Source organism: Palaemon carinicauda, chromosome 18 (genome assembly GCF_036898095.1).
Source record: "Palaemon carinicauda isolate YSFRI2023 chromosome 18, ASM3689809v2, whole genome shotgun sequence".
Classification (NCBI taxonomy): Eukaryota; Metazoa; Arthropoda; class Malacostraca; order Decapoda; family Palaemonidae; genus Palaemon; species Palaemon carinicauda.
The window spans coordinates 32077123-32090069 of NC_090742.1; the positions used below are offsets into that span (position 1 = coordinate 32077123).

The 12947-nt window shown below is 44.9% G+C and overlaps 1 protein-coding gene across 1 annotated transcript in view; it reads left to right on the forward strand.

The window, feature by feature from the left end:
• The window catches only part of LOC137657749 (protein KRI1 homolog), a 216275-nt gene that overhangs the window by 57382 nt on the left and 145946 nt on the right, over positions 1 to 12947 (forward strand). The window contains exon 2 of the mRNA XM_068392221.1: positions 3756 to 3898. Coding sequence (XP_068248322.1) covers positions 3781 to 3898 — 118 coding nt within the window. The 5' untranslated portion in view covers positions 3756 to 3780. The remainder of the gene's footprint in view (positions 1 to 3755; positions 3899 to 12947) is intronic.

Consider the following 12947-nt stretch of genomic DNA (forward strand, 5'->3'; position numbering starts at 1 on the left):
CCAAGGCAACTTGAATGTCATGGCAGATTGCCTCAGTCGGAAGGGACAAATTCTTCCAACAGAATGGACCCTCCACAAGGATGTATGCAAGAGTCTTTGGGCCACCTGGGGCCAGCCGACCATAGATCTCTTCGCAACCTCGATGACCAAGAGGCTCCCAATTTATTGCTCACCAATCCCGGACCCAGCAGCAGTTCATATAGATGCCTTTCTCCTAGATTGGTCTCATCTAGATCTATATGCATTCCCTCCGTTCAAGATTGTCAACAAGGTACTGCAGAAGTTCGCCTCTCACGAAGGGACAAGGTTGACGCTAGTTGCTCCCCTCTGGCCCGCGAGAGAATGGTTCACCGAGGTACTTCGATGGCTAGTAGACGTTCCCAGAACACTTCCCCCTAAGGGTGGACCTTCTACGTCAGCCACACGTAAAGAAGGTACACCAAGGCCTCCACGCTCTTCGTCTGACTGCCTTCAGACTATCGAAAGACTCTCGAGAGCTAGAGGCTTTTCGAAGGAGGCAGCCAGAGCGATTGCTAGAGCAAGGAGAAACATCCACCCTTAGAGTCTACCAATCGAAGTGGGAAGTCTTCCGAAACTGATGCAAGTCAGTATCAGTATCCTCGACCAGTACCTCTGTAACTCAAATAGCTGACTTCCTCTTATATCTGAGGAAAGAACGATCTCTTTCAGCTCCCACTATCAAGGGTTACAGAAGCATGTTGGCATCAGTCTTCCGTCACAGAGGCTTAGATCTTTCCAACAATAAAGATCTACAGGACCTCCTTAAGTCTTTTGAGACCACGAAGGAGCGTCGTTTGGTTACACCTGGTTGGAATTTAGACGTGGTACTAAGATTCCTCATGTCAGACAGGTTCGAGCCGCTACAATCAGCCTCCCTGAAAGATCTCACCTTAAAGACTCTTTTCCTGGTTTGCCTAGCCACAGCTAAAAGAGTCAGTGAGATTCATGCCTTCAGCAAGAACATAGGTTTCTCATCTGAAACGGCTACATGTTCTCTACAACTTGGTTTTCTAGCCAAAAACGAGCTACCTTCTCGACCTTGGCCAAAATCGTTCGATATTCCAAGCTTATCGAATATGGTTGGAAATGAACTAGAAAGAGTCTTATGCCCTGTCAGAGCTCTTAAGTTCTATTTAAAACGAACTAAACCTTTAAGAGGCCCGTCTGAAGCTTTATGGTGTTCAGTTAAGAAACCATCTTTGCCTATGTCAAAGAATGCCTTATCCTATTTTATCAGACTGTTAATACGAGAAGCTCATTCCCATCTGAATGAGGAAGACCAAGCTTTGCTGAGGGTAAGGACACATGAAGTTAGAGCTGTCGCAACTTCCGTGGCCTTTAAACAAAATAGATCTCTGCGAAGTATAATGGACGCAACCTATTGGAGGAGCAAGTCAGTGTTCGCGTCTTTTTATCTTAAGGATGTCCAGTCTCTTTACGAGGACTGCTACACTCTGGGACCATTCGTAGCAGCGAGTGCAGTAGTGGGTGAGGGCTCAACCACTACAATTCCCTAATTCCATAACCTTTTTAATCTTTCTCTTGAAATGTTTTTATTGTTGTTTTTTGGGTTGTCCGGAAGGCTAAGAAGCCTTTCGCATCCTGGTTGATTTGGCGGGTGGTCAAAGTAATTTCTTGAGAAGCGCCTAGATTAGGGGTTTTGATGAGGTCCTGTTGTATGGGTTGCAACCCTTGATACTTCAGATCCTAGGGGTCGATCAGCATCCTGAGAGGATCGCGAGGCTCCGTAAGGAAGACGTACTTAAAAAGGCAGAGTAATTGTTCAAGTCGACTTCCTTACCAGGTACCCTATTTATTTTTGTTTTTGTTATTTTGATAAACTTCTAAAATGAAATAAAAAATTCTTAGCTCATAATAATGTAAACATATAATGCTGGTCTCTACCCACCCCCCTGGGTGTGAATCAGCTATTATAATCACCGGCTAAGTTAAATATTGAAAAATGTTATTTTTATAATAAAATAAATTTCTGGGTCGAACCTGTGACGCCCGGCGAAAAAGTCCTTCTTTGTACTTTTTCTGATATAAATCTTCCAAATATACCAGAGAAAATTAAAAGCATGGAATGCAGAGGTTACAACCCTCGCGCGAGCACCTTGTTGGTGTCGTATATCTAACAAGGGCGTTTATAATAAAATAAATTTTTGAATACTGTATACTTACCCGGTGATTATAATTAAAGGACCTTCCCTTCCTCCCCAATAGAGACGCAGTGGACCGAGGAGAAAATTGAGTTCTTTGTTTACATTGAGTACTGGGTACTTGGACGACAGATGGCGCTGTTGGGCACACCCGCAACCTGTATAGCGATCGCTGGCGAATTTTTCCGTAGAGTTTTTCTGTCGAGCAACAGAGTTGCAGCTATTATAATCACCGGGTAAGTATATTCAAAAATTTATTTTATTATAAAAATAACATTTTTCTCTTCCACTTTTACCTTCACTCCTTCATTCCACCATTCACTGCCCTTCCTCATGCTGCCTCCAACAACCTTCTTGCCACATACATCACTTGCAATCACCAACAAAATTTTCTTTTGCTAAATTCCACTCCTCTAAATTACCAGTTTCTCTTACTCTCACCTCGTCATATGCCATTTTCAACCTTTCCTGATATTTACTTTTTACCCCCCCGGTTTTATTAGCTCTTCAACCCTCACTAGCTCCCTTTTACATCCACCTACTCTATTCCCCCACTCTTTTGCTACAACTAATTTCCTTCCACCAAAAAAATGATCAGACATACCGTTAGCCATACCCCTAAACACGTGCACGTCTTTCAATCTTCCAAACATTCTTTTAGTTATCAACACATAATCCATTAATGCCCTTTCTACTACTCTTCCATTTGCCACTCTTACCCATGTATACTTATTTTTATCTTTCTTTTTAAAAAAGCTAGCACTTATTACCATCTCTTGTTCAACACACACATCTACCAGTCTCTCACCACTCTCATTTTCACCTGGTACGCCATACTTCCCAATGACACCTTCTACCTCTCCAGCGCCCACTCTAGCATTTAAGTCACCCATGACAACTACATAATTCCTCCTACCCAGTCCTACACACCTAGTTAATTCATTCCAGAACTCATTCCGCTCTTCTTCACTTTTCTCACTACCTGGGCCCATACGCACTGACAAACGCCCAACATTCCCTACCCAACCTAACCCTTACCCACATTAACCTAGATGATATCTCCTTCCATTCCACTACTTTACCTGTCATCCATTCACTCAGCAATAAAGCCACACCCTCTCTCGCTCTTCCCCTTTCAATCCCAGACACTCTACCAGACATTTCACCAAACATCACTTCACCCTTTCCTTTCATCTTTGTCTCACACAAGGCCAATACATCCATCCTTCTACTTCTAAACATACTTCCAATCTCACATCTTTTACTCTCTATCATACTACATCCACGCACATTCAAGCACCCTAAAACTAGAGTGTGGGGAGCAGTCACTCTCCCCCCAGCTACATACATACATACATACATACATACATACATACATACTGTACATACACACAATCCAGTACTCTCAATTTGATATAGGCTACCTAAGTGATGCTATTGGGCTTTTGATTTGAAACTAGTATTAGAAAATGAATGCTATGACATACAACCTACTGTATATGTGATTGAGTCTTTTGCCAGAGTTTTAGTCATGACTTATTTTGTGATACAATTCGAAATTATTTTTTCCAGAGTCAGTGCTAGCAGCCACCCGAAGATGCCCAAACATAAAGATATTTTCGATTGTGATTCAGGAGAGGAAGATAATTTCAAGATAAATGAAAACTATGCAGATCGTTATGATAAATGGCGGTATAAGGAGGAATACGAAAAATGTAAGTGATATTGTGCATTGAAAAATTCTTGAAGGTATTGTCTATGTATTTGTGTACTGTATATCCTCTTTAATTTGGAAGTCAAACAGAACTATATTTGAAAGTTTTTTCATTGTAAGAAAGATGATTTGTTCTGATGCAAATACAAACCTTTTATCCTTCAAGTAGGCGTATGACTTTAGCACAAGTGGGAATAGCCATTGGTTTATTAAAGACATAGTTAAACTGTCAATCATTTACTTTTCGCTTTTTACTTTGGCTGCAAGCAGTATGCATGCAATCTTGCTTTTTCTGAAATTATTGCATTAGTATTATTATTTCATTGTAGTTTATGTGTGTATTATCAAAGGGAAACTCATGAAATGTGATTTTGCTTTGATAAGGGAAAGAACCGATGTGGGAGATTTTTGTCAACGCTTGCTCTTGATCTCTGTTGTTTGTGTTTTCTTTGGAGGAGTTACAACATTTTTCAGTTGTCTCCCTGTGGTAACTTCTATTTGTAGCTTTCTCCATTGTCGGTTGACTTTTCTAAGAACAAGAAAATAGCTAACAATGATTTTTTGGAATTAACTTTAGGAACTCCAAAGTTAATGTTTGAGACGCTTTATAGCTCGTTCTTCTCTTCGGGTGGAACCCAACTCTGTTTCCTGTGGGTTCTTAGGCCTAATCCTTGGGAAGTGCTTGTAGTGTATTGCACTAACAACCTTCTTTGGAAAGGGTAGGAGTATAACCTTTCCCTTAGGAAGGGCATGCCTTTGCCTGTTGCCAAATGTTAGCCTGTAGTAGTTCTGACTGACAACGATGACAAAGGCGCTTACCTGGGAGCTTTGAGTCCAAAAGCATCTCTGCGTCTAAAGTGGGGTCTGGTTGTTGATCTCCCTCCCCTTCACCCTCTTCAGGGTACATTCCTGGTTCCATTCTCAATCTGGATCATGCATACTCTGGGAGAGAGAAAAAAATTCTGGGAGGAAGAATCTCGTGTCTTTAATACTGTACCCCAATGGTGTCCGACTCCAGTCCAGTGCCAACGGAGGCAGAGAATCCTGAGACTGGGTGTTCGTTGTTAATGCTTTTGCACTCTTTAGTAAGTGCAATTACCTATGAGAGGCTACCGTGGCTCCTGAGAAAGTATGTTTGACGGTTACTGATTAGCGTTTTGCCATCCCTGAAGGATTAAAGACCTCCCTTGAGTTGCCATGGTCAGAACTTGATAGGCTGGCATTGAACAGAGTGAATTCTCTGATCTTGGACCCTGAGAATTCACTTTGCTCCTGTCAGTTGAGCAAGATCCTGCCTTCTGCACTCACTCAACAGAGGAGATTCTACGTGTCTGAGGCTGTGAGCCCATCTTTTCTTTGTGTTGATCAAGAGGTGTCTGTGTTGATGGCTATTTTGACTCTGGAGATACTCTAGAGTCTAGAGTATCTCCAGAGTCCAGAGTCTAGACGAAGGGTACAGTCTTCTCTGCTCTTTATGAGTCTACTGTCATGGAAACCTTCCTTGGCCAGCCTTCAGGCTACTTCCTGGATTAGCTAGTGGTTGGAGCAGTCGCCTACTTTGTCACTTGTTACGATCTCAGAATTGTTACAGGTTCTTTCAGTCTGTAAACAAAGGAGATTTGATAACAGCAATTGAAATAGGAGAAAAATATATTAATAAACAAAAAAAAAAACAAATTTATTCACACACTTTAAAAAAAAAAAAATCAATGTGCTTCTCCTTTAGTATTGATGAACATTACTTTACGACTGTTTATTTAGCCCTGAATCCCAAATACTGCCCAAATTTTTACCTCATATCCTGATACCTCCTATTCTGTCCTATTGTTGGTAATACTGGCAACTGGAACAAGAGTCCTAACTATTCTTTAGTTGGTTTGCTTCAAGCAACAGTCGAATAACAATCGTCACTCCTTTGTAGATTTCAATACCCATGAGTCTTTTCATCAGATTTTTGCCATATCTTCCTCAAGCATTTGTGTGTTTGCGGTGTCTTTTATACTGATTCCGGTGTTTATGGCGCTTTGTTGAATCTTGTTTGATTGCCGTTAATCTGGTAGTCTTTATTAGTGCAACCCATCAAATTTAGAGTTCTCAAGAATGTCTGATGCTTCCCCTTCCAATCCTTTCAGAAGACACCTGCAGGATTTGCATGAGTTGTAAGGAATGTTAGGAAAATGTTCCAATGCAGAAGTAAAGTTTTCAATCTTTCTTCTCTCGGCGAATTGTGTGCCTCTTGGCCGAAAATTAATGGCTGCATTGCTCAATAATCATAAGTCATTTCAGCAGGAAGAGGTTTTAAATATTAAACTTAGCCGGTGAATATATAATAGCTGCAACTCTGCGGCTCGACAGACAACATACTCAAAAAACTCGCGAGCGATCGCTATGCAGGTTGCGGGTGTGCCCACCAGCGCCAACTGTCGGCCAGATACCACTCTCGAATGTAAACAAAACCTTCAATTCTTCTCTGTCGACGTTGACGACAAGACGTACTTATACTCGCTGTAGAACCTGGAGTTTTTCCCATCATATTTGGTGAAGTACTTTATTTTGGTTTGAGCTTCTGCAGTACAGGTGTTTTTCCTCAACATAAACTCTTGAACTCTTTATTGAATCGGATTATTTGTTGATGACTTGGATTGTTTTTGGAATTTTCTTTGACTAATTCAAAAGGGCTGACCCTTCTCAAGTACCTAGGTTTCGAAAGTGTAATGCTAGGGACTGTAATAGGCGTCTTCCAAAGGCTTCTCTCGACCCTCATACTGTTTGTTCCAATTGTCGGGGTAAAACCTGTCAATTGGGAGATCGGTGTGAGGAATGCGTGGGCCTTTCGGAATTCGATTTTATCGAATATGATAAATATACACGCAGACTAGAGAGAGATAGGGTAAGGAGAAGTTCTTCTAGGTCCGTAGATTTTTCCTCTCCACATGCCCCTGAACCTAATCCTTCCCCTGTAGTGGTTGTTCCTAACCCCCCTTCTAGCACTCAGGAACCGTCGATGCAAGACATGTTACGTGCTATCCATGCCTTGGGGGAGAGGGTTGAAGCGTTAGCAAGTGACCGTAATCAACTCATGGCTGACGTGAAGGAACTTAAGTGCCACAGTGCCACGGCGGAAAGTGGGAAAGTGATTAGTGCGCAAAGTGTTGTGAACAGTGTTGCGACCGAGGGTTCGTCTGTTCGTGCCTGTCGTTCACCTAGTCCGGGACCTCTTGCAAGCTCCCAAGCCCAGGGGAGAAGCAATGTCGTACGACTTATGGGTTCGAGAGGCCTTGATCAGCGAACAGACGTTCCCTCTATGGTATCAGGCGTATCTCGTCAAGATCGCCCCTACCATAAGACGAGAGAGCCCATTTTTACCTCGTCTTCCGAAGGCGTTTCACGCAAGAAACCATGGAGCAAGGTTTCTAGGCCTTTGAAACGCAAGGCGGTCCCTTCAGGACAGGTCCAACGTCCCGGATGTAGTCATTGGGACAGTTCGGACCCGTTGCTGTCATCGGATGACTGCTCGCCGCCTAAGCAAGGCAAAGTTGTGCCGTCTCAGACGCTAACCCCGGCTGTTACCGCACCCGTTACCGTAGACCCTAAATGGGTTATACTGCAGGACATGCAGTCTAAGCTTGCGTCCCTTATGGAAGATTACAACGCAGAGAAGGTTTCCGTTGAACCTAGCCGTATATCTCATGGAGATCCTGGCCGTCAGCCACCCAAGCGTTCTGTTGTGCGTCCTGTTGACGTTGGTGTTGCCAGTTCACGTCAACCAGTTGGGGTTGTACCACACCCAATGCGGTCTCGTGTGGACTTTCAACCTAATGTGGACGTTAAGCAACTCACTGATGCGCCTGGTGACGTTCTGGACGTTCGCCAACCATCAGAGTTGACTTGTTTTGACGCGGTGCGTCAACCTCCACAACCTAGAGTTGTTTTGACTGCACAACCCAGGCGGTCTAAGCAGTCTCGGGTGGACGCTGTGCGTCCTCACGCACCTGTTGTTGTTGTTGTTGACAGTTCTCAGACTGTTCAGCAGTTTCAGGACGCTGCGTCCTGCTCCGTCACTTATGCACCAGTGCGGGCGGACGCTGCGTGTCAAGCATTGCCTACCCCTGTGCTTGTTTCTCATCAGTTATCAGATGAGGAACTTTCGGATGAGGACGTTGCTGACCCTCAGCCTGAGGATCATCCTTCAGATATTGATGAGCCTAGAGCAGTTCCGCCATCTATGGACTTTAAGAAAGTCATGCTCATCTTTAAAGAGTTGTTCCCTGAACACTTTGTCTCTGTGGCTCCTCGTTCGCCGCCGTCTGAGTTTGTTTTAGGCGTTCCTGCTGCCATGCCAGCCTTTACAAAACTCGTTCTCTCTCGCTCATCCAAGAGAGCTTTACGGCTGTTAGGCGATTGGTTAGAAACCAAGAGGAGTTTAGGAAAGACTTCCTTTGCCTTCCCCCCAACTAAACTCTCGTCTAGATCGAGCGTCTGGTATGCCACGGGAGAAGTTCTCGGCTTGGGAGTTCCTGCCTCTGCCCAGGGCGACTTCTCAAGTCTTGTAGACTCTCCCCGCCGCCTAGCCATGAGACGCTCGAAGATTAGTTGGTCATCCTCAGACCTGGACCATCTACTTCAGGGCATCTTTAGGGCTTTTGAAGTTTTTAACTTCCTTGACAGGTGTTTGGGAGCCCTGAGTAGGAGAATCTCATCAGCCGATAGAGATGTTTCCTTACTCATCATGTCCTGCATGGATAAGACCATCCGCGATGGATCCAACGAGCTCTCCGCCTCGTTTACGTCAGGAGTCCTAAAGAAACGAGAGTCTCTGTGCTCTTTTCTGTCAGCAGGAGTGACGCCCTGTCAACGATCTGAGCTACTCTTTGCCCCTTTATCTTAGTTCTTGTTTCCTGAACTTTTGGTTAAAGAAATATCGTTGTCCCTTGTGCAGAAGGACACCCATGACTTGGTTGCGTCCTCGGCTCGCAAAGGGACCCCTTCGTCTGCCTTGTCTGCTAGACCTAGGATAGACACTCCAGCGTCCAGGTTTATTCCGCCCTTTCGTGGCAGAGCCCCCAGCAGGGGAAGTACTCGTGCCGAAGGGAAGAGAGGAAAGAGGAAAGGAACCAAGTCCTCGCGAGGCAGAGTCTGACTGCCCGCAGCTTCAGACAGCAGTAGGTGCCAGACTCAAGAACTTCTGGCAAGCCTGGGAGAAGAGAGGCACAGATCAACAGTCTGTGAGGTTGCTAAGAGAGGGGTACAAAATCCCATTTGTACGCAAACCTCCTCTAGCGACGTCCCCCATCGATCTCTCTCCCAGGTACCGAGAGGAAGCAAAGAGACAAGCCCTGAAACTAGAAGTGTCTCTTTTGCTAGAGAAGGGAGCGGTGGTCAAAGTCTCGGACCTTCAATTACCGGGGTTTTACAACCGTCTCTTCCTAGTACCGAAGAAGACAGGAGGTTGGAGACCGGTGCTAGACGTCAGTGCTCTGAATGTCTTTGTCACAAAGACAAAGTTCACCATGGAGACCACGAAGTCAGTTTTAGCAGCGGTCAGAAAGGGAGACTGGATGGTCTCTCTCGACCTAAGAGACGCTTACTTCCACATCCCCATTCACTCAGATTCCCAACCTTTTCTGAGATTTGTGTTCGACAATGTGGTGTACCAGTTTCGGGCCCTGTGCTTTGGCCTAAGTCCTGCTCCTCTCGTGTTTACAAGGCTTATGAGGAATGTGGCAAAATTCCTTCATTTATCGGGTATCCGAGCCTCCCTTTATTTGGACGACTGGCTTCTCAGAGCCTCGTCCAGTCATCGCTGTCTGAAGGATCTCAATTGGACTTTAGATCTGACCAAGGAATTGGGACTTCTGGTCAACTTGGAAAAGTCCCAGCTGATCCCATCCCAAACTATTCTGTATTTAGGGATGGAGATTCGCAGTCCAGTTTTTCGGGCTTTTCCGTCGGCCCCCAGAATAGATCAAGCCCTGCTCGTAATCCAAAAGATGTTGAAGAGAGAACGTTGCTCAGTCAGGAATTGGATGAGTCTGATAGGAACTCTATCATCCCTGGAGCAGTTTGTCTCGCTAGGAAGGCTACACCTCCGACCTCTACAATTCCATCTAGCTTTTCACTGGAAAAAGGACAAGACGCTAGAGGCGGTCTCGATCCCGATTTCCGAAGCAGTAAAGACTTGCCTGAATTGGTGGAAAGACAATATCAGTCTACGAGAGGGACTTCCCCTATCAGTTCAGAAACCAAACCACGTCCTCTTCTCAGACGCATCGGATTTGGGTTGGGGTGCGACACTGGACGGTCGGGAATGCTCAGGTCTGTGGACCTCAAGTCAGAGGAGCATGCATATCAACGGCAAGGAGCTTTTGGCAGTTCACCTGGCCTTGATAAGCTTCGAGAGTCTCCTTCTAGACAAAGTGGTGGAGGTCAACTCGGACAACACCACAGCCTTGGCGTACATTTCCAAACAAGGAGGTACCCACTCTCTGACACTGTACGAGATCGCAAGGGACCTGCTCATCTGGTCAAGAGATCGAGGCATCTCCCTAGTGACGAGGTTTATCCAGGGCGACTTGAACGTTCTAGCAGACTGTCTCAGTCGGAAAGGTCAGGTAATTCCAACCGAATGGACCCTCCACAAGGATGTGTGCAAGAGGCTTTGGGCGACTTGGGGTCAACCCACCATAGACCTCTTTGCAACCTCGATGACCAAGAGGCTTCCAATCTATTGCTCTCCAGTCCCAGACCCAGCAGCAATACATATAGATGCCTTTCTCCTAGACTGGTCTCACCTAGACCTTTACGCATTCCCACCATTCAAGATTGTCAACAAGGTACTGCAGAAGTTCGCCTCTCACGAAGGGACAAGGTTGACGTTAGTTGCTCCCCTCTGGCCCGCGAGAGAATGGTTCACCGAGGTACTTCGATGGCTGGTAGACTTCCCAAGAAGTCTTCCTCTAAGAGTAGACCTATTACGTCAGCCACACGTAAAGAAGGTACACCAAAGCCTCCACGCTCTTCGTCTGACTGCCTTCAGACTATCGAAAGACTCTCGAGAGCTAGAGGCTTTTCGAAGGAGGCAGCCAGTGCGATTGCAAGAGCGAGGAGAGCTTCTACCATTAGAGTTTACCAATCGAAGTGGGAAATCTTCCGAGACTGGTGCAAGTCAGTATCTGTATCCTCGTCCAGTACCTCTGTAGCCCAAATCGCGGACTTTCTCTTATATCTGAGAAGAGTTCGCTCCCTTTCAGCTCCCACGATCAAGGGCTACAGGAGCATGTTGGCTTCGGTCTTCCGGCATAGAGGCTTAGATCTTTCCAACAATAAAGATCTACAAGATCTCCTTAAGTCTTTCGAGACCTCTAAGGAACGTCGTTTGGCTACACCTGGATGGAATTTAGACGTGGTCCTAAGATTCCTCATGTCAGACAGGTTCGAGCCTTTACATTCAGCCTCCCTGAAGGATCTCACTCTTAAGACTTTTCCTGGTGTGCTTGGCCTCAGCTAAAAGAGTCAGTGAGCTTCATGCCTTCAGCAAGAACATCGGTTTTTCGACAGAAAAAGCCTCTTGTTCTCTTCAACTTGGTTTCCTAGCCAAGAATGAACTGCCTTCTCGTCCTTGGCCTAAATCTTTTGATATTCCTAGCTTATCAAAGATCGTGGGCAACGAGTTAGAGAGAGCATTATGCCCCGTTAGAGCTCTTAAGTTCTATTTAGCTCGTACTAAGCCTTTAAGAGGTAAATCTGAAGCGTTATGGTGTTCGGTTAAGAAACCATCCTTACCTATGTCAAAGAATGCTTTGTCATATTTTATCAGATTGTTAATACGAGAAGCTCATTCACACTTGAGTGAGGAAGACCGATCTTTGCTTAAGGTTAAGACGCACGAAATTAGAGCTATAGCAACTTCCGTGGCCTTTAAGCAAAATAGATCTCTGCAAAGTATCATGGACGCGACCTTTTGGAGAAGCAAGTCAGTGTTCGCGTCATTTTACTTGAAAGATGTCCAGACTCTTTACGAGGACTGCTACACACTGGGTCCATTCGTAGCAGCGAGTGCAGTAGTGGGTGAGGGCTCAACCACTACACTTCCCTAATTCCATATCCTTTTAATCTGTCTCTTGAAATGTTTTTAATATTGTTTTTTTGGGTTGGACGGAAGGCTAAGAAGCCTTTCGCATCCTGGTTGATTTGGCGGGTGGTCAAAGTCATTTCTTGAGAGCGCCCAGATTAGGGGTTTGATGAGGTCCTGTAGTATGGGTTGCAGCCCTTGATACTTCAGCTCCTGGGAGTCTGTCAGCATCCTAAGAGGATCGCTGGGCTCCGTGAGGAAGACAGACTTACAAGGCAGAGTAATCGTCTAAGTCGACTTCCTTTCCAGGTACCTATTTATTTTGGTTTTGTTATATTGATAACTGTCAAAATGAAAAAAACTCTTAGCTTATACGCTGTAAACATATTAACTCTGGTCTCTACCCACCTCCTTGGGTGTGAATCAGCTATTATATATTCACCGGCTAAGTTTAATATTTAAAAATGATATTTTAATTATAAAATAAATTTTTGAATATACTTACCCGGTGAATATATAAATTAAATGACCCTCCCTTCCTCCCCAATAGAGACGCAGCGGGACGAGAAGAATTGAAGGTTTTGTTTACATTCGAGAGTGGTATCTGGCCGACAGTTGGCGCTGGTGGGCACACCCGCAACCTGCATAGCGATCGCTCGCGAGTTTTTTGAGTATGTTGTCTGTCGAGCCGCAGAGTTGCAGCTATTATATATTCACCGGGTAAGTATATTCAAAAATTTATTTTATAATTAAAAAGGGATTTTGACGAAGGAAAAATCTATTTCTGGGCGAGAGACCTGTGCCGCCCAGTGAAATGCTCCTTAAGCACCATTTCAAAGGAATATAACTGCTAATATTACCAGAGAAAAAATGTAAAGGAATGCTAGGTTGAACTAGCTCGCTCACCTAATGGTGTCGGTATAGACTGGGGCGAAATACCAGAGGTCTCGTACCATTTAGATTTCTCCTCTTCGAAATC